The sequence below is a fragment of the Chelonia mydas genome, chromosome 8 (genome assembly GCF_015237465.2).
Source record: "Chelonia mydas isolate rCheMyd1 chromosome 8, rCheMyd1.pri.v2, whole genome shotgun sequence".
Taxonomy (NCBI): Eukaryota; Metazoa; Chordata; order Testudines; family Cheloniidae; genus Chelonia; species Chelonia mydas.
In genome coordinates, this window is record NC_057854.1 from 21,631,926 (window position 1) to 21,655,229 (window position 23,304).

At 54.1% G+C, this 23,304-nt stretch overlaps 1 protein-coding gene across 4 annotated transcripts in view; it reads left to right on the forward strand.

Moving 5' to 3' along the window:
• Window positions 1-22,437, forward strand: part of AFAP1L1 (actin filament associated protein 1 like 1) — a 57,408-nt gene extending 34,971 nt beyond the window's left edge. The window contains exons 3-19 of one of the 4 annotated variants that reach the window (XM_037907195.2): window positions 1,088-1,171; window positions 1,811-1,908; window positions 2,309-2,435; window positions 3,701-3,799; window positions 4,682-4,893; window positions 5,700-5,879; window positions 7,398-7,493; window positions 7,944-8,028; window positions 8,551-8,703; window positions 12,246-12,457; window positions 13,539-13,684; window positions 14,482-14,560; window positions 14,811-14,922; window positions 15,656-15,820; window positions 17,269-17,447; window positions 18,566-18,694; window positions 19,991-22,437. In XM_037907195.2, coding sequence (XP_037763123.1) covers window positions 1,088-1,171; window positions 1,811-1,908; window positions 2,309-2,435; window positions 3,701-3,799; window positions 4,682-4,893; window positions 5,700-5,879; window positions 7,398-7,493; window positions 7,944-8,028; window positions 8,551-8,703; window positions 12,246-12,457; window positions 13,539-13,684; window positions 14,482-14,560; window positions 14,811-14,922; window positions 15,656-15,820; window positions 17,269-17,447; window positions 18,566-18,694; window positions 19,991-20,014 — 2,180 coding nt within the window. In that variant the 3' untranslated portion in view covers window positions 20,015-22,437. The remainder of the gene's footprint in view (window positions 1-1,087; window positions 1,172-1,810; window positions 1,909-2,308; window positions 2,436-3,700; window positions 3,800-4,681; window positions 4,894-5,699; window positions 5,880-7,397; window positions 7,494-7,943; window positions 8,029-8,550; window positions 8,704-12,245; window positions 12,458-13,538; window positions 13,685-14,481; window positions 14,561-14,810; window positions 14,923-15,655; window positions 15,821-17,268; window positions 17,448-18,565; window positions 18,695-19,990) is intronic. The other 3 variants (XM_037907196.2, XM_037907197.2, XM_037907198.2) reach the window with 3 other exon arrangements.
• The last annotated feature ends 867 nt before the right edge of the window (window positions 22,438-23,304 follow it).

Genomic DNA, 23,304 nt, shown 5'->3' on the forward strand with positions numbered 1-23,304 from the left:
CTCCCTAGAGAGTCATTTATTGCTTGGCTGCATATCAGGCCCCTTTATTGATGAGGCGCATGACTCCCTCTGGTGGTTTTTTTGTGCAAAGAAAGAGTCCTCCAGTTGACCTTGAGTAGCAGAGATACCGGCCTTAAACAATAGCTGGCAAGATCCTGCTGCTCTACCCTTTTGACTTATTCAAGCCTTCTGGGTACCGACGAGCTCTCTGTATTTATTACGGCTTCACCTGCCGTGCGATGGGAGCTGTAGGTGCTCTGGGACGGAAAGTTCTCTGATTTCGGTGCGACGAGTCTCTGTATCCTCGGCTGAAGCGCTTGCTCGTGTCGGCCTTTGGCGCTACTCCTTGGCAAACCCTGGCAGATCCCTGCCGCAGCAGGGCCCCCATGAGACCTCTTTTCCCCTTTCCCCAGCTGTCGGGCGCCCGAGTTACACAGCAGGTGTACGTCAGGCCGCCTGGCACGCCGCTGCGCGCTGACACCGGCAGCTCCTGTGCAAACAGACCCAGCCCAGGGAAGGGAATTGTTGTGACTGGGCTGGAATTGCTCTGCATTTCCTGTGGAAACGCTCATTCCCACCGGCCTTCCTGCCGGCAGTTTCTGCTGAGGGGGGTTTTCCATAGAAATCCCAACAGGCCTCACACCTGGAGGGCCGCCTCCTCCCCATGGCAGAGTGAAAATTATCCCTGTGGGACCCTCTGAAATGATCTTCAGTGGGATGGAGAGTTTTAGATTTTTTCCCCTCTGCTTCCTTATCCTGGCTCTGTGTCATTCTGTGCACTCCCTTTCCTCCGCCAGCCACCTCCCTTCTGCTCTCCCCTCCCTCGGGCTGCTGTCCTTGGGAACCAGGTGCCCTCGTGAGGGGTGCCTCACATGAGCATGCACAGTCTGATTAGCTGGACTGGGTGCCCCTATGGCTGCGGTGGTCTCTTGGGTTACAACTCCTGGGGAGCTGGGCATGTGCCCATTTGATGAGTGGGGTCCACCAAAGAGATCTCTGTGCTGGCCATGCCATCCTGCCCTGCCCCTGCAGTCAGAAGTTGACTTTGCTCCTCCCCAACAGCGATAACGTCTTTTCTCCTTCCCAGGGAAGGCTCTGGACTACATGTACGCCAACACAGCAGCCCTGCAGAACAGCACCAGCTTCGTGGAGTCCCTCTTTGAAGAGTTTGGTACGTACAGCTCAGCCAGCTCATCACTGGTCTGGAGACCCCCTTCCACACCTCGCTGGCTATGCAGCTGAACTGCCGTGACTTTCTAGCTCTCGCTCCAGCCTACAAGGCTGAGAGCTCAACTCCCGCAACCCCAGGCAGAGGGCTGACACCCTCAGCACTGGGAGTGAAGCCCCATCCTTTACTCAAGGGCTCTAGCCCCTCTTTGTTGGCTGCCCAGGTGACCACTCCCAGGGCAGGGATGGAAAGAGCAGGATGTAACCTTGGTGTAGTGGGAACATTCACAGCACCAGTAAAACCAGATCCACTGCCCAAAACGGGGTGTGACCCCATTGCCGTCACAGTGGTCTAGGCAGTTCCTTCACCTCCCCCCCCCATATCTAGCTCACTTTGGGGCACCCAAATACGAACTCACCTATAGAAACCCCAAAGCTTGTTCCGCTTGGGAAGATGATGATGTGGTGTAAAGTGGACTATAAATGACATTCTTGTGACAACAGGCTAATTCTGGTGTGGGCTAGGGGTGGTCAGTGTATGTAGCACTGAGGAAGAGAAAGGCCTTCCTTGAAGGTCTGTCTGGGGAGCCCTGTCCCTGGCATCATAGCTTGGCTTAGCATCTCTTCTCCAACCCCCCTCCAGACTGTGACCTGCGGGATCTCCAGGATATGCAGGAGGACGATGGGGACACCAGCGAGGGCATTGGCTTGGAGCTCACAAGGAGCCATCCATCTAAAAATGTGAGTCCAGCAACCCCAAAATCTCCATCCTCACAGGTCATTGGGCCCTGTCACAGTCATGTGGTAGTGAAAGGACAAGAATTGGAAGCAATTGGATTGGAACGTGACTGTGGCAGTGGATCTGGGTGGCTGGGCTGGGGCTTCTCAAGTCACAGTCCCTGCCTGCTCTGAATGGGTGGAAGCAGACAGCAAAAGGAGGAGGGGCTGGGCTCTGGGTTTGATAACCTCTTGGACAGGGAGAGGCACCCACAGATCCAGGAGGATGGGGAGGAGACTTGTTACCCTTCTCTTGCCGTTTTGGGAACAGCTCTTATTGATGGCCCCTTGGACATCCTGTAACTCAGCCCCATCCCACTCCTTCACTCTAATTCACACTGGTCTCTCTCTGTCTCCTTTGTAGGCTCCTAGGGACCCTCCTCCACCGCTTCCCACAACCCCCCCACCTGAAGATTACTACGAGGAGGCCCTACCTCTGGGCCCAGGCAAGGCCCCCGAATACATCACCTCCCGCAGTGAGTCCGACCCTGGTAAACAGGAAGCACCTGTGGGGAGGGGACTGGAGAACACCCAGCGGGCTGGCCCCTGGAATGTCTGTACAGTGGCTCTGCAGCTCCCAGGCCAGCCTATCAAAACAGGGGGCCCTCGCCAGAGTCCCACAAGGGGCAGACCCTCACTGGCTTGTCTTGGGGAAGGCAATGACCTGGGGTGGGGGCAATGGCACTCCTGTCCCTGCTGCCTTCCCATCCTCATGTGGTGGTGGTACCAGGGGCTGTTTGCACCCACCCCTCCAGAAACGCCTCAGTCAGGGCTGAGTGACCAGGAACGTTGAGATCTTGAGGCAAGACAATCCTCCCACAGCTGGCCTAATGGCTTACGGCAGGGAGAGGGGGTGGCTAAGGGGCAGAGGGTTCAGTGAGAGCTGGCTTTGATCTGCGTCAAGTCCTGGTCTCTTTGAGGCTTTTGGAATGAACAAAGCCCCAGTCCTGGCTCCTGCTGTGTGCAGAGAGAGTGAAGGGGATCTTCCACCCAGTAGCAACACCTGCCAGCCCCTTCGGGGGTGATGTTACTGGGCTCCCAAGGAGGTACTGTCCAGGGCCTGATATGGGGCAGCTGCCCGGAGCTCCCTTGGGCCGGGGCTCCAACACTCCCCAAGGGAAGGAAGAAACCAAGAGGTTTCCCCAAAGTGGGAGGTTTTGCTTGGTCTTCTCAGCTGTAGGATTCAGCCCCTCAAACGCTCCCTCATCTCCTGGCTGCTGAGCTCCATTCCTGTGTGAAGAGCAGCCTGAGGGGAAGGGGACAGAGCGCTCCCAGACCCTGTATGTGAAGGGGGAGTGAGTGCTGAGCCTCCCCGGGAGTGGCTGCGACCTTGGAGGAAAGTCAGGAAAGGAGCGGGGTGCTTTTCCCAAACCAGGTCACTTGGCAGCTGGTCTCCTTCCTCCTGTGGGTGGAGCTTTCCGGTGGCTCCTGGAGAGCTGGCAGAGGAAGGGAGGGAGGCTTTCTGCTGCTGAGGCTTTTTCAGCTTAGCCTGTGGACAAAGTCCCTCCCCTTATGCCACCAGTTCGTGCTTCTATCCAGCTATAACTGCACCCATGTCTAATCCATTACACTTGGCCTTGCTGCGGAGCTCATGTTGGCAACTGTGAGAGCTCCAAGCAGTGGCATGACTTGCTTCAGCGCAGCCTTCTGATGGGCCCTGTCACCAGTGTCTGTGCCATGCACGTGCCCCGTTAATATCCCAGTCCCTATGCAGGGGTCTCCATCACAAATTTCACCCCCTTTGCTCTCATTGCAGATAGCTCCAGTCCCCCCAACTCAATCGAGGATGGCTACTATGAGGACGCCGACAGCAACTACCCTGTTACCAGGATGAATGGGGAGCAGAAAAACTCCTGTAGGTACCAGGGCAAAGACTCTTCAAGACAGGTGCCTAACCAGGGGGAAAGAGCCAAAGGGGATGAGCCATCAGCCTGATGGATGGGGGTGGGGAATCCTACACAGAGCCAAAGAGTACCTAAGCGTCTGCGTGGACCACAGCCCTGTGGTAACCATCAGTGGTAGTTCTGTGGCCTTCAAGGCAGGAATCGCTCTAGGTGTTGCAAAGAGAGCGAGGAAGAGAGCCAGGGTCTATTTATTTCTGGCAGTTTATAACTGCATGTATAAGAGGCACCCACCTGCTGCTCTGGGAGCCCTTGACTTGAGTTAAAGTACCAGTGCAATGAAAACAAAGACAGCAGCAAGCAACCTGAGAAAAGCTCTAGCACAACCCAAGAGGTGGGACTTTTCTTGTCCAGTCTCTTCAGCTGCCTGGGTAAAGAGCTGCATCCTGGAGTATCTCTCGAAGGTCAGTAATCCCTGAGCAATTCAGACATGTACGCTGCTCTTACACAGGCTGCTCAGAAACAGTCAGGCCTCTTGCATGTCCTAGCCATTGGTTTTCTCCAAGAGCATCTCTCCATCTAAAGAGAAGGTTTGTCACATGTAAGAGGTCACTTAGAACCCTCCATGTTTTGCATATTTCATAAAGAGAAATGCTAGTGCAACTTGGATAGGAGCTGGAGGAAAATGGAAATAGTTAGTGTTGAACTGCTGCTGATCCAGAGTTTGATCCTCCATTCCCCCCCGCCCCCTCCCCGCACACAAAGGCTTTCTCTCCCAAGACACTACTAGGAGAAGGTGATCCTCCAGGCTGAAGTCCCACTCCATGTGCAGGGCATTGGAGCTCCGTTGTCAATAGCATCCTGGGGTGACTGGGAGGGTCTCTGCTTCCTTCCAGACAATGACTCTGATGCGATGAGCAGCTCCTATGAGTCATACGATGAAGAGGAGGAGGATGGGAAGGGCCAGCGGCTGACACACCAATGGCCATCAGAGGAAGCTTCTATGAACTTGGTGAAGGACTGCAGGATTTGTGCCTTCCTGTTGCGTAAGAAGCGCTTTGGGCAGTGGGCCAAGCAGCTGACGGTCATCAAGGACAACAAACTTCTGGTGAGACTTCAGCTTCTGGAGTGCAGGGGGACCCAGGATACAGGAAATCTTTGGAGCGATCTAGAGTCTGAGAGATCCTGGGCTGGAGAAACGGGGAGCCTCCTGTGTATAGGGTGCAAGTGAGCCAAGTGCACCAAAGGACAGGCAGGGATTGGCAAAGCTGCTGCTTTCAAGTAGCCTAACCATGTATGTTCAGTGAATTGTTTGAGTAAATGAAAGGGTGTGTCTTCCATGGGGATGTGAGTGGGGCCAAGACTGCCTTTCATGGCAATGTTGCATATCTAATCCATACCTGCCGTGCAGGATAACAGCACCCCTGGAAACATTTATACCACGAGGCCCACAGTCCAGATCTCTACCCAGAAGCCATATGGGTTCACCCTGTATATTTGTCACTGGAAAAATTAATGCAAAACGTCATGAGTAAAGTCATCATGCAGGTCAGTTAGCTGGGAGACCGTGTGGCCCAGAGGGTAGGGTACAGGACTATCAGGTTCTGTTCCTGGTTCTGGGAAGGGAGTGTTGTCTGCTGGTACGAGCAGGGACTCCTGGGTTCTGGTCCTGGCCCCTTCTGTGACTTTGGCTGATTCACTCCCCTGTAGCTTCCTCCTCTGTAAAATGAGGCTAATGATACTGTGCCACCTCTGTGAATTACTACGAGGTCGCTAGATGAAGCCCTGTGTAAGGGCAGACAGCGCTTCAGCAGGGATATTCCCCCTTTGTGCTAGCATGCTCACGCTCCACCGCCTGGCAGGAGATGCAGTCAGGCCTCGACTCTGGGAAACAATTGTCTCCACTTCTTTTAGTGCTACAAAAGCTCCAAGGACCGGCAGCCACACCTGGAGGTGCCCCTGAGTGCCTGCAGCGTCATCTATGTGCCCAAGGACGGGCGCCGCAAGAAGCATGAGCTGCGTTTCTCTCTGCCAGGGGCCGAGGCCCTGGTGCTGGCAGTGCAGAGCAAAGAGCAGGCTGAGGAGTGGCTTAAGGTACCTCTTACTGCAGCTTATGCCTTTCTCCCTAGCCCACACCACTGGTCACACAGGCTTCCTCCCCCCACAAAATCCAGCCTTTCCCCATTTGACCAGCCTTTGTTCTTCTGGTGGAACGTCCTCCGTGGTCTGGTGCTGTCTCAGTACATGGCTTAGCTCCTGTGATCCCTGTCTGACATAAGTGGGTAGGCAGGTTAGCTGCCTTCCTGGGAAAGGCCTGGCTTCCAGTGCTGCCTTATCTCTGAAGGGAAGGGGATTTTCCACCCTTCTTTTATCATTCCTGCCAGACTGGGACACCAGCTGTGGGGCGAGCTACCAGGCCCAGGGAGCCTTGGCCCCTTTCCGCTCCCTGTGTGATAGGCTGGAGTCCCATGGGCAAAGGGAGAGGGGAGCTGTTTGTTTACCCTCCCCCTCCTTTTTCCTGCCTTTGTTCTGCCAGTGGGAGGCTGTGTAGCTTGGAAGCTGTTTGGTGAAGTCACCAGATCTGCCTCTGAGCTGGCAACGTGTAAAGGCCTGAAACAGGAGTGTGTTTAAATAGCACCATCTTGCCCCGGGGAGTATGAGCCCCTGCCCACCCCAAATCTGCCGATGTGGGGCATTTCACCGCTGAGAGATTGGGACGCCAGCCTGCCCCATTTCCGCCCCCCCAAGCCCCATTACACTGCACTCCAGGGCTCCTGTCAGATCTGCCCTACCCAGCCTGGCTACTGCGTGTGCTTTGGTGAAGGGCCATGTGTGGGAGGGAGAGGGATGGGAGAACTTCTCCCAGGCTGAACCTGTGTGGAGATTAGCAAGAAGTTCTGGTCACCCTTATTGCCCACATTATGACTGTAGCAGCTTTTCCTCACCCCTCTCCTTTCCCTGGCTGGCAGGGATGGGACGTGGGAAGGCTGAAGTAGGGTGGGCTGTCCTCATGCTGCATCCATCTCCCCAGAGAGCCTAGGTTCACCACAACCTCACAGGAAGGATGGTCAAGGCCCTAGTCTGGGGCTTAGGAGATGCAGGCTCAATTACCTGCTCTGCTACAGCCTTCCTGGGGATCAGTACATAAGATTGTGAGGTGCTCAGACGCTATCTATGGTGATGGGGTTGTATAAGTACCTTGGGCAGAACCCCTGTAGGAGATGGACAAAGCCTCCCAGATCAGCTAGCTGGAACCCAAGGGGCCTTTGTGACTGTAGTCTGAGTCCTCGTTAAATGCCCCTAAACCTTTTTAACGGCCAAACCGTTTATTATCTCAAACAGGACTTTGTGGAGGGAGTTTTAAGAAGACCCTGCTCCAAAGGGAGCTTTGCAGGGTGCCACATTCTGCTTTGTCCCCTCTGGAAGGCAGCAGGGAACTGGATCAATCATTCCAGGAAGGGATAATTCATAAACAGCTACAGCAAAATGCAGTTTGTTGTGGTTGGGTCAAGCTGTGTGGTCAGAGCTCCGTGGTTACTGGGGTAACGACTCGGGGCTCAGTTGCTCCCAATGGGTCCTGAGAGGCCGGTGCTGAGTGGTCTGTCTCCACAGGTGATAAAGGAAGGGAGCAGTGCCAATGGAGGAGGAACAGGTGGGACTGAAGCCCCTACATCCCCTGTGCTACATTGCAAGATGGACCTTGACAAGGTGTCCTGCTCTCTGTCTCTCCCCTGGGGGGTTAGTGATACACAGCAGAAGGGAACAGTGACTAAACTCACAGGAATCAGGCAGCTGAAGGCTGGGTTTCTTGGTTCTACAAGATCAGCCTTGCTCCCAATGTTTGCATGGCCCTTCTGTGGCACCCCCTATGATAGCAGAAGGGGACCCTCTCCAATGGGTGACAGAGCCAAGACCACCTCCCCAGCCCGCCCTGGAATGGAGATGGGGGTGGGGCATATGCCCTTTCCTTCCCCCTGCCTAGGGTGGGGCTATCAGGAGCTAGGCTGGACACCGACCTTTGCCAGACTCGCAGAACTCTGGTCAGGGATGGTCACTCAGTGCGGCATTGAAGTGGTTAAAAGCCATGGGGACTCAAGCGGGAGGAAGGGATTGGGAGAGGAACTGCACTGAAATGGATGCCTGCCCTCCTCCCCGCAGAGGTTATCACAAGACAAACAGGCATCTGACTCAGACAGCGTGGCAGCAGGAGAGAACTGCACCCCCATGAGCCGAAGGGAGCACGGTGAGAGCCCCAGCCCTGCTCTGACCATTGTGGGCCCATGAGCTGGCACTGCTGTGGGGAGGGGAGGGTCCACCCCACTGCAGAAAGCATCCTCCCACCTCATCACCTCTCTGCAGTTGTCTCAATAAGCCGCCTGCTGCAGGGAGGTAGGAAGGGGGCACGCCTGCTGGCACAGCTTCCCCACACCGCCATGCGGCCCTGCTGCATGTGGTGGAGTTGCTAAAGCCCCTGACACGGAGGAATATTTACATCCTCTGCCTAATCTGCCCCTGGCTCCATGCGCCAGTCCTCTGAAGTGCAACAGTTGCTGGGGGTGGGGATGTCCTGCTCTTTCCCAGTCAGTGTATCTCTTCCCACTCTGCTCTCCCCTCCCTGCCACTGTCTGACACCCGAAACCCCTTCCTGCTCTCATTGCAAATCCCAGCCTGAAGGACAGCACCATAGTGACCTCTCCGCTTTGGCCAGCCTTGGTGGGGAGACTTGCCGTTTACTCCTGAGCTGAGCTCTCCTCCCTGTTCCCAGGGAAAGGCAAGAAGAGCGGCTTGGCTGAACTGAAGGGCTCAGTGAGCCGGGCAGCAGGGAGGAAAATCACCAGGATCATCAGCTTCTCCAAAAAGAAGCCGTCCCCTGAGGACACGCAGACATCCTCCACCGAGGAAGACCTCCCCTGCTGTGGTTCGTACCTAGGGCTCTGGGGAGATAGGAGCAAGAAGGGGGTATCCTGGGTCTAGGTGGATGTTGTTCATAGGGGACTTGGTGCCAGGTGTAAATTGTGCCACAATGCCTTTCTCTTGCCCACGGGCCAGACCACCCAGAAGAGGGATGGGGATGCTATCCAAGACACAGGGAATTTCACTATTTCCTCTGAATTCCACCCATCGCTCACGAGCCCTGTGACAGCATCGGGGACTCTGCCATGACATGGAAGGGGATTTCCTGCTACAAGCATGTAGCCTGGGATTGACCTCCTCCATCCCTTATGTATATACACCCAGACACACACACCTTTTCTAGCTCAGTGTCCCCAGTCCATGATCGCAGGACCAGACTGTTTCACCCAGGGCAGAGCACTCCGGGTACACATCTGTGAAGGTGCTGGGGACTACACAGCTGTTATGTTAAGTGCCATTTGAACAGGGTGATTTGGTTTTCTCTCTTCCAAGCTAGAGCAGTAGAGCTAAAGCCTGCAAGTTACATAAACAATTGGAGCAAGTTATTAAACAGGGATCGGCAACCTTTGGCACGTGGCCTGCTAGGGTAAGCCCCCTGGCGGACCAGGCTGGTTTGTTTAACTGCCACATCCACAGGTTCGGCAGATCGCAACTCCCACTGGTCGTGGTTTGCCGCTCCAGGCCAAAGGGGCTGCGGGAAGCCGCGCGGGCCAAGGGTTGTGCTGGCCGCCGCTTCCCGCAGCCTCCATTGGCCTGAAGCGGTGAACCGCGGCCAGTGGGAGCTGCAATCGGCCAAACCTGCGGACGTGGCAGGTAAACAAACCGGCCCGGCCCGCCGGGGGCTTACCTTGGCAGGCCGTGTGCCAAAGGTTGCCGATCCCTGTATTAAACAATCAGTTTGTAAACACCTAGAGAAAAGGAGAGTTATAAGGAATAGCCAGCATGGATTTGTCAAGAACAAATCATGCCAGACTAACTTAATTTCCTTCTTTGACAGGGTTACTGGCTTAGTATGTGGGGAGAAGCAGTAGATGTGATATGTCTTGATTGAGTAAAGCTTTTGGCACAGTCCACACAACATTCTAATAAGCAAACTAGGGAAATGTGGTCTAACTGAAATTTCTATAAGGTGGGAGCACAACTGGTTGAAAGACAATTGTCACTTAGTCAGAGTAGTTATCAGTGGCTTGCTGTCCAACTGGGAGGGTGTATCTAGTGGGGTTCCACAGGGCTCAGTCCTGCGTTTAGTACTAGTCAATATTTTCATTAATGATCTGGATAATGGAGTGGGGAGTATGCTTATAAAATGTGTAGATAACACCAAGCTGGGTGAGGTTGCAAGCACTTTGGAGGACAGGATTAGAATTCAAGGCAACCTTGACAAATTGAAGAATTAGTCTGAAATCAACAAGATGAAACTGAATAAAGACAAGTGCAACCTACTTCACTTAGGAAGGAAAAATCAAATGCACAGCTACAAAAGGGGGAATAACTGGCTAGATGGTAGTACTGCAGATCTGGGACCACATAGTGGACCACAAATTGAATGAGTTGACAATGTAATGCAGTTGCGAAAAAGGCTATAATTATTCTGGGGTTTATTAACAGTGGAGAAAGTCCAGAGGAGAATAACAAAAATGATAGGTCAGGTTTTCTAAATCTTTTATGAGGAAAGATTAAAAATACTAGCATGTTTAGTCTTGAGAAAAGAGGACTAAGGAGGGACCTGATATAACAATCTCCAAATATGTTAACGGCTGTTATAAACAGGGTGGGAATTGGTTGCTCCTCATATCCACTGAAGGTAGGACAAGAAGTAATTGTTTTATCTGCAGCAAGGAATATTTAGGTTACATATTAGGAAAAACTTTCTAACTGTAAAGGTAGTTAAGCCCTGGAATAGACTTCCAGGGGAGGTTGTGGAATCCCCATCATTGGAGGCTTTTAAGAACAGGTTGGACACACCTGTCAGGGATGATCGAGGTTTACGTGACCCTGCCTCTGTGCAGGGGGCTGGACTTCATGACTTCCCAAGGTGCTTTCGAGCCCTATGATTCTATGAGTTAGTAACAGGTTTCATAGTGGTAGCCGTGGTAGTCTATATCAGCAAAAAAAAAACTAGGGTCCTTGTGGCCCCTTAGAGACTAACAAATTTATTTGGGCATAAGCTTTTGTGGGCTAAAACCCACTTCATCAGATGCATGGAGTGGAAAATACAGTAGGCAGGTATAAATATACAGCACATGAAAAGATGAGAGTTGCCTTACCAAGTGGAGGGTCAGTGCTAATGAGGCCAATTCAATCAGGGTGGATGTGGCCCATTTTACTACAAAAAGTAATTTCCCCCTCTATTGATATTCACCCCTTCTTATCAACTGTTGGAAATGGGCCACATCCACCCTGGTTTTTTTGAGTTAGTAAGTTGCTCAAAAGATAAGCATCCTCTGAGATAAGACGCTGCTAAAGAAAATAAATGAAGCTCCATGTCTGTCTGTCTGTCTGAGATACTCATACTGGCCCCCATTCCCATAACACCCAAGTGCGTCACAATCTTGGATGTAGCTATCCTTGCTACATCCCTGGGAGATAGGGATGTGCTGTTATCCCATGGGGAACTGAGGCACAGAGACCAAGTGATCAATCACACAGACTATCTGCTGTGGAGCTGGAAACGGTCTCCTGAGTCCCAGGCTAGTGCCCTAACCACTGGACCATTTACCTCATGAATTCTGCCCCCAGAAGGGAGGGGATAAGCATAGTGACCGCATAGGGCTTCTGCATCTATAGTTTCTGTGGACAAATCCTAACGTCCTTACTTGGGTAAACATCCCGTTGACTTCGGCAGAGATTTTGCAGAGTATGAACTTACTAAAGACCAAGCCGCACTTGGGCCTTTGATTTTTGAGTTCTGCAGTTTTAAGGGCCAGATCTCCTGGTGCCCAGAGAGAGGGTCCTGCCCCAGTGCAGTGCTTTGTGGAGTGCTTCCACTGCCGGAACAATGTGGGGGAACAAGGCCTACCCAAAGGTAGGGAGATGGGCAGTGATTCACTGACAGGCCTGGACGTATCTTGGTAGGATATCGCAGAGCAGCATTTCAGACTCTGGGTTTGTCTACACTGCAGTTAGACACCCATGGCTGGCCTGTGCCAGCTGACTTGGGCTTCTGGGGCTTGGGTTGCAGGGCTGTTTAATTGTGTCTACAGGTTTTGGGCTTGGGCTGGAGCCCCAGCTCTAGGACCCTGTGAGGTGAGAAGGTCCCAGCTGCAGCCTGAGCCTGAACGTCTACACTGCAATTAAACAGCCCCTTAGCCCGAGCCCTATGAATCTGAATCCGTTGGCACAGGCCAGCCGTGGGTGTCTAATTACAGTGTAGACAGACCCTCTGACAGAAGTACAGCGAGATAAGACAACATTTTGGAGGCTCCCACACTGCCCCTATTGGCTCTCGCTTTTCACCTTCCCCTTAGCATCATGCTTGTTGGTTCATTAGGTCCAGCTGAAATGCACTGAGACTCTCTTCCCTTGGGGAACCGGCTCTCCCTGCAGGTTACCTGAATGTCCTGGTTAACCAGTGCTGGAAGGAGCGTTGGTGTTGCTTGAAAGGCAACACGCTCTATTTCCACAAGGACCGCTCCGACCTGCGGACGCACGTGAATGCCATCGTCCTGCGTGGCTGCGAGGTGGTGCCAGGCCTGGGCCCTAAACACCCGCTTGCTTTCCGCATCCTTCGCAGTGGGCAGGAGGTCTCTGCCTTGGAGGTGAGTGTTTCATTCTCAGCGGCTCCAAGTGAGGCATGCAGGCTGTGGAGGCTTTTCCTGCCTCCCTCTGGAAGGTATGGACGGGCAGTTTGGGTCCAAATCCTGGGCTGTTTGTTTCCTTAAGGGTTTAACGAAACCGAGAACTGAACAGAGACACAGAATAGAGTCTAATGGGAAACCTCCAGGGACAATTTAACTTACCCCTTCCCTGGCTGTGCTTTGAGACCCCAAACTCAGCCAGGTGTGCTGGTGCGTGGCCTGGGCAAGTGAAATTGACTAGAACCAAAAAGCGAAGTCCTTTTTCACTGCTGAGCCCAGCCGAATGCAGGCGATCACATAAACCATGCTGAGCAGCCTCTGAAATTCTTTCATTAATCATCTGTGGTGCACCTCGTTACACAAGCAAGGGATTTGGGGTCTTTTAAATCTAATCTTTATTTTGGCAAGATCCCTTAGGCTATGTGAAGTTTTTATTCCATAATTGATTAAAGCAGGCATGCGTGGGGCGCCCTGTTAATGTGTTTCAGACAAGTGAATGTAATATACAAAGTAATTTCACTTGGGTCTGAATGATTGTATAGGGGCAGCCCAGATGCTGATAGTATCCGCACAGAGAAGCTGCTGGATTGGTTGAACCAGGCAAATCACGGCAGGTGAATGAACTCATTTGACTCTTAGCTTCAACCCAATAGCTCCTCCACACAGGAGCGGAGCTTGGCAGGTGCTTGGGCTGATGGAATCCAGCTTGGCACCGTGTGGAGAGAGCAACCTCATTCTCTAGGGAGGGTAACGTCTTCCCATTTCCCCTGGGAACCCCCTCACTACACAGGGTTGAAGACGTACTGCGTCTCAGCACGTGTGTTGCATATGAGCAGAGGCCTGTGCTTTCTTGTGTGGCATGGATGGGTTGGGCTGGTGTGGGGAGACCCAAAGCAAGGAGGCTTTGGGGGGTGAGGGGAAATATTGCTGTAACTCCCTGCCCATGATCTGAAGGATATGGGTCATCTACCTGGAGAGATGTGAAGGGGAGATGCATATCCAGGGCCCAGATGCTCATGATGATGGCTTTCTCACCCCCTAGGCAAACTGCTCTGAAGATCTGGGCCGCTGGCTTGGCATCCTGCTGGTTGAGACTGGCTCCCAGAAAACCCCGGAGGCCTTGCACTATGATTACGTGGATGTAGAGACAATAGCCAACATAGTCACTGCTGTGCGACACTCCTATCTGTAAGGGGCTCTCCTCCCATTGCTTCAGAGCTTTTGTTAAGGCAATGGGGGGGTGTGGATGGGGGGGTGTGATCCAGCTCCGGCATGAGGTTCACCTGGTGCCCACTCCCTCTCTGCCTGGACCTGGGAGAGCAAAACTCCCTGTGAGGCCATCCCAGCCAGCACTTCCACCATGGATGCATCTTGTGTCTTCAAACCCTCGTGGCAACAAAGCCCCAAGTCATTGAATGCAGCCTCAGAGCCAGAATAAACCACCTGCCGCATGAGTAGCATTGTGGGGTAGGGACATGCAGCGGGGAAAGCAGCGGTGGGTTATGATTTGTGGGGCCCTGAGCCATGTGTGCCTTCTAAAAGCTGTCTAGGGACTGGCGCTCAGGACTGGGACCTGGCAGCTCTGGCTGTGCTGAGTGGACTTGGTCAAGTCACCGCATCTCTGTGCCTCATTTGCCCCTGGAATGGGATATCTACTACCACATTTCCAAAAGTGTGGGGCACCTGCCTCTGAGAGGAGGTGGGCGGGGTGTACAAAGGGCAAGCTGGGGGTGGAGAGGCTTTTACCTGCACATGGATGTGGCCAGGTGGGGTGGCAGTGCCTGACTGGCTTCATTTCCCTGAAGCAGGACTTGGCTCACAGTGGTTTGGGGACTGCATGGGGGAGGGGAGGCAGGGCTAACTTGTGAAAGTTTGCAAAGTTTGCTTTGAGATCTTTGGGTGGAAGGAGCTAGAGAAGAATGGCATGTTGCCCCTGTGTGGGAAGGGGCTGACGCACTCTTATCTTCCCGTCCCTTCCTCCCCAGGTGGGCCAGCGCCTCCCACGAGAGCCAGGCTGACTCCTCCCGGGTGGTGTATGATGACGTCCCCTACGAGAAGGTGCAGGTACGAATGTGGCTTGCTTCCTTTCACACTCCCCACAGAAAGGCCATGGTCCTTCTCCCACCCAACCTCTTGCAACCCCCAAGTAACTGAATGCTGGGGAGACAGGCGCCCCCTTCCCCTCAGTGGCACTTGGGGTCCATCGTTTCTCAGCAGCCACCCTGCCCTGAGTGTGGATTTCTGCTCCTGCCTGGTAGTGATGCCATGCAGCGTCTCTGCTGGGATCTGTTTTTCATTGCATTCATCCATGCAGGTAGAGGAGCCACCGCGGCCCTCCGGGGCCCAGGTGAAGCGCCATGCCTCGTCCTGCAGTGAGTCGTCACGCCGTGTGGACCCGCAAGTCAAAGTCAAGAGACATGCATCAAGTAGGTTGAGATTCGCCTGCTGGCCGACGTGCTTTGGGACCAAACCTCAGCCACATGGGAGGGGCCTAGTTGGCTCAGGGATTGGGACTTCCCATTTCTGGCCACCATTTCCTATTGAGCCCCAGGTCACTAATGGCAGGAGCCCTTCCCAGCCCTGGCTGTTCCATGAGATGAGCTGGTGGGGTCTTAGTCCCATGTGGGCTAGTGATGGTCACAGGTGGCCACGTGTCCTTTAGGAACTGGAGTAACTGGCAGCATGATCTGAGAGGCCTGCAGCTTCTCCTTACCAGCTGGGACTCTGGTATGTTGGCCTGCTGTGGTGAGTGGGAAGTGTGAACTGCCCCTGCTAAGGACAGAGTGGGGACTCAGCTGCTCCTCTGGCACCTTTCACCTGCCCTGAATTCACTAACGAAAAGCGACCCCTCCACAGGCAGTGGGGAAGGAGGTGCCAGTTTCAGGCTGATCCTGCATGGGCTTCAGTGCGTTCTCCTGTGCCTCCTGGGAAGACTGATGTGATGCCCCTGTTCCCAAAAGCAGCCCCTTCTCCCCACCATGGCCTAGTGGAGCCTTGGGAGTGACCGGCTCATCTGTGACACTCCCATCATGGAAACTGAGGCGTCAAGGCTGCAAGTCCTGAACTCGTCTCGCTGAGCCTGCATTTGCGCTCTCCTCGATCGAGGCAGAGGCCAGTGTGCAAACTCCCTGCCTGACCAGCTGTGTCCTTGTTCTGTAGATGCCAACCAGTACAAGTATGGGAAGAACCGGGCCGAGGAGGATGCCAGGATGTTCCTGACGGAGAAAGAGAAGCTGGAGAAGGAGAGAGCTTCTATCCGGAATGAGCTGGTGACCCTGCGGAAGGAAAAGAGGGAGCTCCGGGAGGCCATGAAAAGCAGCACAGGTATGGAGCCTGCTGCGGCCCGGGAAGGAGAGGAAATACCCCCCTGGCTGATCTGACCTGAGTCCCGCAATAGGGGATCATGGCAACAGTCGCTAGACCAGAGAACATCTCGGCAATGAGGCTGGTGGATTTTTAATGCCCAGCAAAGCAGGAATGAGTCAGGGTGAATAGAACCCAGCAAAACGGTGCAAGTTTCCTCCATCCAGCTCTGCCAATGCCCCCTAGCCTGACCTACTGCTGCTGACCTGTTCTGGTCCCAGCTCTGGCCATCCATCGGTAAGGCTCCCTGCTGGTCCTCCAGGCTTCTCATGAGCATGACAGTCCTGTCATCTCCTTGGCCACACCCTGAACCCGAGAAAGCCCCTTCCTCTCTCCCCTCCCAACTGAGCAGACAGGCCCACCTCCCTTCTTTGCTAGCCAGTAGTGTAGTTGCCAACTATTATTCAGCAGCAAACTCCCACTCCTACCCCTGCTCCCCCATAGGGGTTGCACATGACTGTACTATCTTCTTTCCCAGCCCTGGTGCTGCTGGCTCCCTGCTGGCCCAGCACCAGCATGGATACAGTAGAAAGCTCTCTGCTGGAGCTGCTGTGTTCCTTTGTTCCTCGTACTCCTTGTTCCTGGCACCCCTTTCAGAGCCGGGGCGGTGCCTTCAGCCCTCTGCCAGGCTGGCTAGTGCTTTCCACTCCGCTGGGCAGAACATTGGGGCCCAGCTGTCGTGCTGAGTCAGCGGGGATCTGACCACCTGCTGCTGTGGCCACCTCAAACTGTGCCTAACAGCATCACCTAGTGGCCGAACAGGTGCGTCCCCCTCCAGTAAAAGAGGCAGGTCATTGTATTGTTTCCTTTTCAGCTTCTAAGGTTGAAAAGCTAGAGCAGGAAACGTACTAGTACTACACAGGAGAACCTCAGAGTTACGAACAACCTCCATTCCCGAGGTGTTCGTAACTCTGAACAAAACATCCTGGTTATTTCAAAAGTTTACAACTGAACGTTGACTTCATACAGCTTTGAAACTTTACTATGCAGAAGAAATATGCTGCTTTCCCTTTACTTGTTGTTAGTTTACATTTAACACCGTACTGTACTGTACTGGGAGTTTTCGTCTCTGCTGCTGCCTGACTGTGTGATTGACGGGTCAGTTTGTAACTCTGGTGCTCGTAACTCTGAGGTTCTACCGTACTAACAAATCCTAGCAAAGGAGTGAGGCTGCAGCAGAGCGTGGTTAACAGGTATCTGACACTAGAAACAGGCCCTCACCAGAACAGCTGATCTGCGATCTCCTAGCTGCTGGCACATCACTGCTGTCCCCTGCAAACCACACTCACTGGAGGGGGTGGTAAATTTGGGCTCTGGAGTCTCCTTCAATCTACAAACTCTCTCTCTCCCCGGCTCTGTGCTGAGCCGATGGGACCTGATTGGTCTTGTTCCTTGTCTCGTTCAATCAGGGAGGAAGCTGAAGGAGCTGGAGGAGCGGGTGGCGGCCCTGGAGGAGCAGTGCAAAGGGAAGGAGAAGCAGCGCGTGGACCTGGAGCTCAAGCTGACGGAGGTGAAGGACCGGCTGAAACAGTCGCTAGCAGGAGGGCCGGCTCTGGGGCTCATCATGACCAGCAAAGCTGAAAATGGGGTACGAAGTCGCCTTCCTTTCCACAATCCTGGTCTCCCAGAGGGTTCCTGCTCCCCTGCAGAATCATAGAAGACTAGGGTTCATAGAATATCAGGGTTGGAAGGGACCTCAGGAGGTCATCTAGTCCAACCCCCTGCTCAAAGCAGGACCAATCCCCAACTAAATCATCCCAGCCAGGGCTTTGTCAAGCCAGGCCTTAAAAACCTCTTAAGGATGGGGATTCCACCACCTCCCTAGTAACCCATTCCAGTGCTTCACCACCCTCCTAGTGAAATAGTTTTTCCTAATATCCAACCTAGACCTCCCCCACTGCAACTTGAGACCATTGTTCCTTGTTCTGTCATCTGCCACCACTGAGAACAGCCTAGCTCCATCCTCTTTGGAACTCCCCTTCAGGTAGTTGAAAGCAGCTATCAAATCCCCCCGCACTCTTCTCTTCCGCAGAATAAATAAGCCCAGTTCCCTCCGCCTTTCCTCGTAAGTCATGTGTCCCAGCCCCCTAATCATTTTCGTTGCCCTCCGCTGGACTCTCTCTCCGATTTTTGTCCACATCCTTTCTGTAGTGGGGGGGGCCCAAAACTGGATGTGATACTCCAGATGTGGCCTCACCAGTGCCGAATAGAAGGGAATAATCACTTCCGTCAAATTGCTGGCAATGCTCCTACTAATGCAGAAGGGTGGGACTCTTTTTTTTTTTTTTTTCTTTCTGTTGGCTTGTGCCTGCTTCAGGTGGGAGACATAGGGATACAAGCGGAGGGCCAATGCACCTCAGTCCTGAGACCCGCAACCTCCCCTCTGCTATGCTCACCCCATCCCACTCGAGGCAGCCCTGCCCTGCAGCCCCCGGCTGTCTTGCTATTTGGCCATTCCAGTCCTAGGATTTTCTCCAGCTGTGTGGTGACCCCTCAACCCCTCTGCTATTCCAGTCCTGGGCTCCCACCAGCTCTGCCGGTGCCCTTCAATGTTCAGCCTATCCCAGCAGTCCATTAGTGGATGGTAAATGTTCCTTGCCACATTCGGAAGCTGTGGAGTGTGCTTTAATCTGGGTTCCCTAGCTGTCTCCCTGTCTCCTGCTGTCACTGCTTTCTGGGTCTCTAAAGGGTTATTCTCACCCCCAGGAGACTGGCAATAAGCCGAATGGGAACCCCACAGAGCACTTGGTCCCAGTGAACTGTGCAGCAGAAATGAGGAAGAGGAGCCCCTCCATCCTCCCTGCCAACAAGGGGAAAGTGCTGCAGAAGGCCAAGGTACAGCTGTGCTCTCCCTGCCCGGCAGCATCCTCCTCTGCCTCACCAGCAGGTGTTTGGACACTGCACCATCCCTAGACCCTGAGGCCGGGGAATCAGCTGGTCACCTCTCCCCCTTCCATTCTTGGCTTCCCCCAACACCACACTCTACTGCAGGGGTGGCCAACCTGTGGCTACCCCTGCAGTCACATGCGGCTCTTCAGAAGTTAATATGCGGCTCCTTGTATAGGCACCGACTCCGGGGCTGGAGCTACAGGCGCCAACTTTCCAGTGTGCCGGGGGGTGCTCACTTCTCAACCCCTGGCTCTGCCACAGGCCCTGCGCCCGCTCCACCCCTTCCCATCCCCGTCCCTGAGCCTGCCATGCCCTCGCTCCCCCCTGCCCCCGAGCCTCCTGCATGCCGCAAAACAGCTGATCGGGGGTGGGCAGGGAAAGGCGCTGATTGGCAGGGCTGCCGGTGGGCGGGAGGCGCTGGAGCTGATGGCGGGGGGCGGGGGGTGCTGACGTATTACTGTGGCTCTTTGGCAATGTACATTGGTTAAATTCTGGCCACTCCTGCTCTAATGCATCAGTCGCTCTGCCAGGTTCTGCAGAGCTGCCTGCCCTATGGCTGCTGAGGGGGTGGGAAGCCTTGGGACTTGAGAGGAACCAGGCTCGCTGGCGGAGCTCATGGAAGTGCCAACTCATGACCCGACTTCCAGGGCAATGGTGGTGGCTCAGTCACTGAAGACTGGAATCTAGAGTGGCCAAAGCCCTGTAGCAGGCAGTAGCGCAGGGAGCTGGCCTGGCTTGGTCCCTGAATGGCGGAGCTAGATCGGGCCTCCTCAGGCTTTCCCCATCTCCAATTTCCACACAGTCTCTCACAAGCTAAAGAAGCTACTCAGAGCTGTACCCTGGCCCACCAGGGTACGTCTGTGCTGCAATTGAACGCCCACGGCTGGCCCGTATCCGCTGAATTGGGCTCGTGGGGCTCAGGCTGCGGGGCTATAAAACTGCCATGTGGGCATTTTGGGCTCAGGCTGGAGCCTAGGCGCTGGGACCTTTCTGCCCTCCCAGGGTCCCAGAGCCCAGGCTCCAGCCTGAGCCCGAACGTCTACACAGCAATTGTACAGCCCCAGTCCCGCGAGCCTGAGTCAGCTGCTGTGGGCTGGCTACGGGGGTTCAATTGCAGGGTAGACGTACCCCTGCTGGCTCCTGAGGGTCTACAGCATGGGGCTCAGTAGCTGTAGCTGTTGGGCCTGATTCTTTCTTCATGCCAACACGCCCGAAAACTTTTTTCTTTTCCTTACATTGCAGGAGTGGGAGATGAAGCAAACCTAACTGGGGCAGCCAGGCCTTGCCTGCAGCAAACAGACTCGGGCCCTGGGACACACTGAAGAGCCACGAGCCCCTTTTCCCCAGGGAGAGTGGAAGAGGATTCTGGCAAGCCTGGATCTCCAGCAGGGGGATGGGGGCATGGGGAAAGCACCCACCTTCCAAGGGTGGGGACATTTGGCAAGCAGACAAGATTGGGTGTGGGGGAGAGGGGAGGGATATTTGGGAATGGGGCGGGGGGAATCTTTCAAGAGTAAGGCTCCCATGCAGCTGGAATGCCCAGCTCTGGGGAGGAGCACCCCACTGGGACTGGAACGTCAGCCATCCCCACTGATGTGTTTTGCTCTTGGTAACAAACTAACAGAAACATGGGGGAGCGTGAGCTAGGGGAGAGTGCAGGTAACTCAGAGTCCAAGCGCCTGGGTTCTAGTCTCGATTGTGCCACAGGTGGTCTGTGACTTTAGATTGTGCTTTGCCTTCTGGTGCTCAGTTTCCCCCCTCTCTCAATTGTGGGTCAGTATGATCTATCCTCCAGCAAGGGGTGGGGGGAGCTTTCGTTATAGGCATTACATGGAAGTGGTGCTATTTACGTGTGATTTTTACTGGATTGGGCTATTGGCGCAGTTAGTCCTCTATCCCAAACCAGAGCAGAGATTGTGTGGAGCTAGCCTAGTCTCTGCCCTCTGCAGCGGCCAAGCCCAGAGGCCCTAGAAGAAGGCGACCGTGTCACCATGGGGCTTTCTTGTGCATTGTTTGTTAGATCTCCGACCCTTAGAGCTTCTGACTCAGTTGGTGTGCTTCTGCCCTTTTGCAGTCTCTTCTGTCTCATTGCAGGTGTCCTTTCATATTTTTTATACGTCAGGTAAATTCAGCACAACGGGGGAAGAGGAAGGCTATGAAGCTACTACAGCGATGAGGCTAAAACTTTAGTGGCCACTGATTTTGGATGTTTGTGTTGGGGTTCATGAGCCACCCTGGGCTTAATTCTCTGCTCCCCCGCCAGTTTCTCCTGACTGCACATGGAGCTTGTGTGCTCAGCACCTCTGAGCAGTGGGGGGCCAGCTTGTCTCAAGTTTGTAGCTTCTGGCTCAACTGTTTTATCTAATTCTTGTCTCCTTCCTGCTGGAAACGGCTGTGGTGCAGGGCAGTGCTGCCCCGTGCAGGGCAAGGGCTGACTGCCTTTGGAGAACGAACTCTGGGGAAGCTCTGCTGCCAACATTTGAAAGCACCCCCATTGGGCCTTGCTCAGCACCTTGGCGGGGCCATATGGAGCTGCCTCCTCACAGCACTGTCAGACGGTGAGCTGTGTGGAGAAGGGGATGGGCGGGGGGCGTGGGGGGGGAGAAGATGAGGGTATTGCCTGAAATAATGGCACGTCCTCAACACTGCATGCAGGGCAGGACACCTTCATTTCAGCGACAGCCTGCAGCAGATGAGAAGGGCCAGGGAAGGGGGCAAGAACAGAGAAGGGAAACCATTTCAGCCAGTATAGTATGGAGAAGAGTAAGCAGAACCAGGAAGCCTGGGGGCTAGAGGGAAAGCCCAATGCACTCCTCTTTACCCTTTGATGTAGTACAGGAACACGGTGCCAGTAAGCTTTCAGTACAACAGAACCTGGGGAACTCACTGCCTGGGGTGTTCGTCTGATAACGAGCTAAGCAACCATTAATAAAAATAGCAACTGCTGGTAAACAGCTGGGCTCAAAACCATCTGTGTGTTCCTTCCTGCCACTGCAGGCCGTGAGCTGTTCTGTAGTTGTAAATCCCCCACCCCCAGCTAGTGTCTGCACTAAAGAAATACATGGGGGGAGGAGGGGAAGCCGCATCACTTGCTCTTCATCCAATTTGAATGCACCCTGCATCCACATACACAAGAGCTCAAGCTGGTTTACAGTCAGTCTAAGTACGGTTCAGAGTAGATTATGCTGCAGCAGTGTTAATATTGATTCACAGTCCCTCTTGCTAGCCTCAGTTGTCTTAGTGTCAAACCAGAGTATTGCACCAGTAGGTGCCTGAGTGGGATTTTTCCCTGCCTCGGATGCAGTCAGCATCCGTGAACAGAAGTGAATGGCGCACTTGGATAAACCTATGCTCCTTCCTAAAAGTGCAGTTTTGGGGAGACTCCCCATTCCCTGCTCCCAACAGTAACCTTGGCCTGGCCCCTAGATAGTCTCCAAGCCATGATGGGATGCTATGGCTGAGGCTGCTAAAGAACATTGCTGGTCTCACTGCCCTGGCCATGCCCAAGGCTACGTTGTGATTGGTGCTAATTGATAGTTTGGTTGAAGGCTGGGCCTTGTCTCCAAAGATGTGGGAAGAAGGGGAACTGGATGCTTCTGTTCCTTGAAACATGTCCCCCTCCGAGCAACCACAGCTGCTCCTGCCATATGCTAGAGCATCTCTCAGCATGTCCCTGCCGTGGCATACTGCTCCCTCTGTCTCCTGCAGTTCTGTTTGGTCTTCCTGGCTGAAGGCAGGTGTCACTTCAGGATAGGCAGCCATCCTTTTCTCCTATAACTCAGCCCAGCAGGGGCACAGGTGTGCTCGCTCACTAATGAGCTAGACATATGCTGCTACTTCCCACAAAGAAACTAAGGCTTTCACCGTACGGTGCCTGCCCAGTGCCCTATGATTACGGGATGGGGGCTCACTCGCTGCGTCTCTCAGCCCTGCCGCCTTAACAGAAGCTGGGAGGGGTAGGGAAACAAGCAGGAACGTGGAGACAGAAACGTGGGAATGGCCACGCCTGGTGGGCCTCCCTGCTGCCCGGGTAGCCTTGTGCCACCTGCTTTTGGATGTGGGGGTGGAAGGCGCCTGGCTCAGCACGTTGTGCCCCATGCTTCCTCTGTAAGAACCATCTGCACTCCATGGAGCTGTGTCCTTTCCCCTAATAAAGAGACTGCTGTTCAGAACCCAGGCGGTGCCCATTTACTGAGCTCAGCCAGGGGTGGGCCTGGGCTGGATTTAGGCAAGAGGAGGGGTTAGCTGCTCCCTCCCACTGGGGGCCTGGTGCAGCAACCCAACACCATGATGCTGCACAGGCCGGGCTTGCTGCTCATGCCCTGGGGTCGCCAGAGCAGAGCTGGTGGTGTGCACACTGGGACTCTGGCAGGGGCAGGTCCCACAGCCTGATCCCTGGCTGGGCAGGTGTAAGATTACAAACTGCTGCCCCTCAGAATCTGTGGCTTTGCTGGCACGAAGTGGGGCTGCTCCATAACATTTGCTGAAGCCGCTGCCCTCCCTTGTGATGACAATGCACTCCCTGCTGCTCAATAGGATAAGAGGGGGCAAATTGG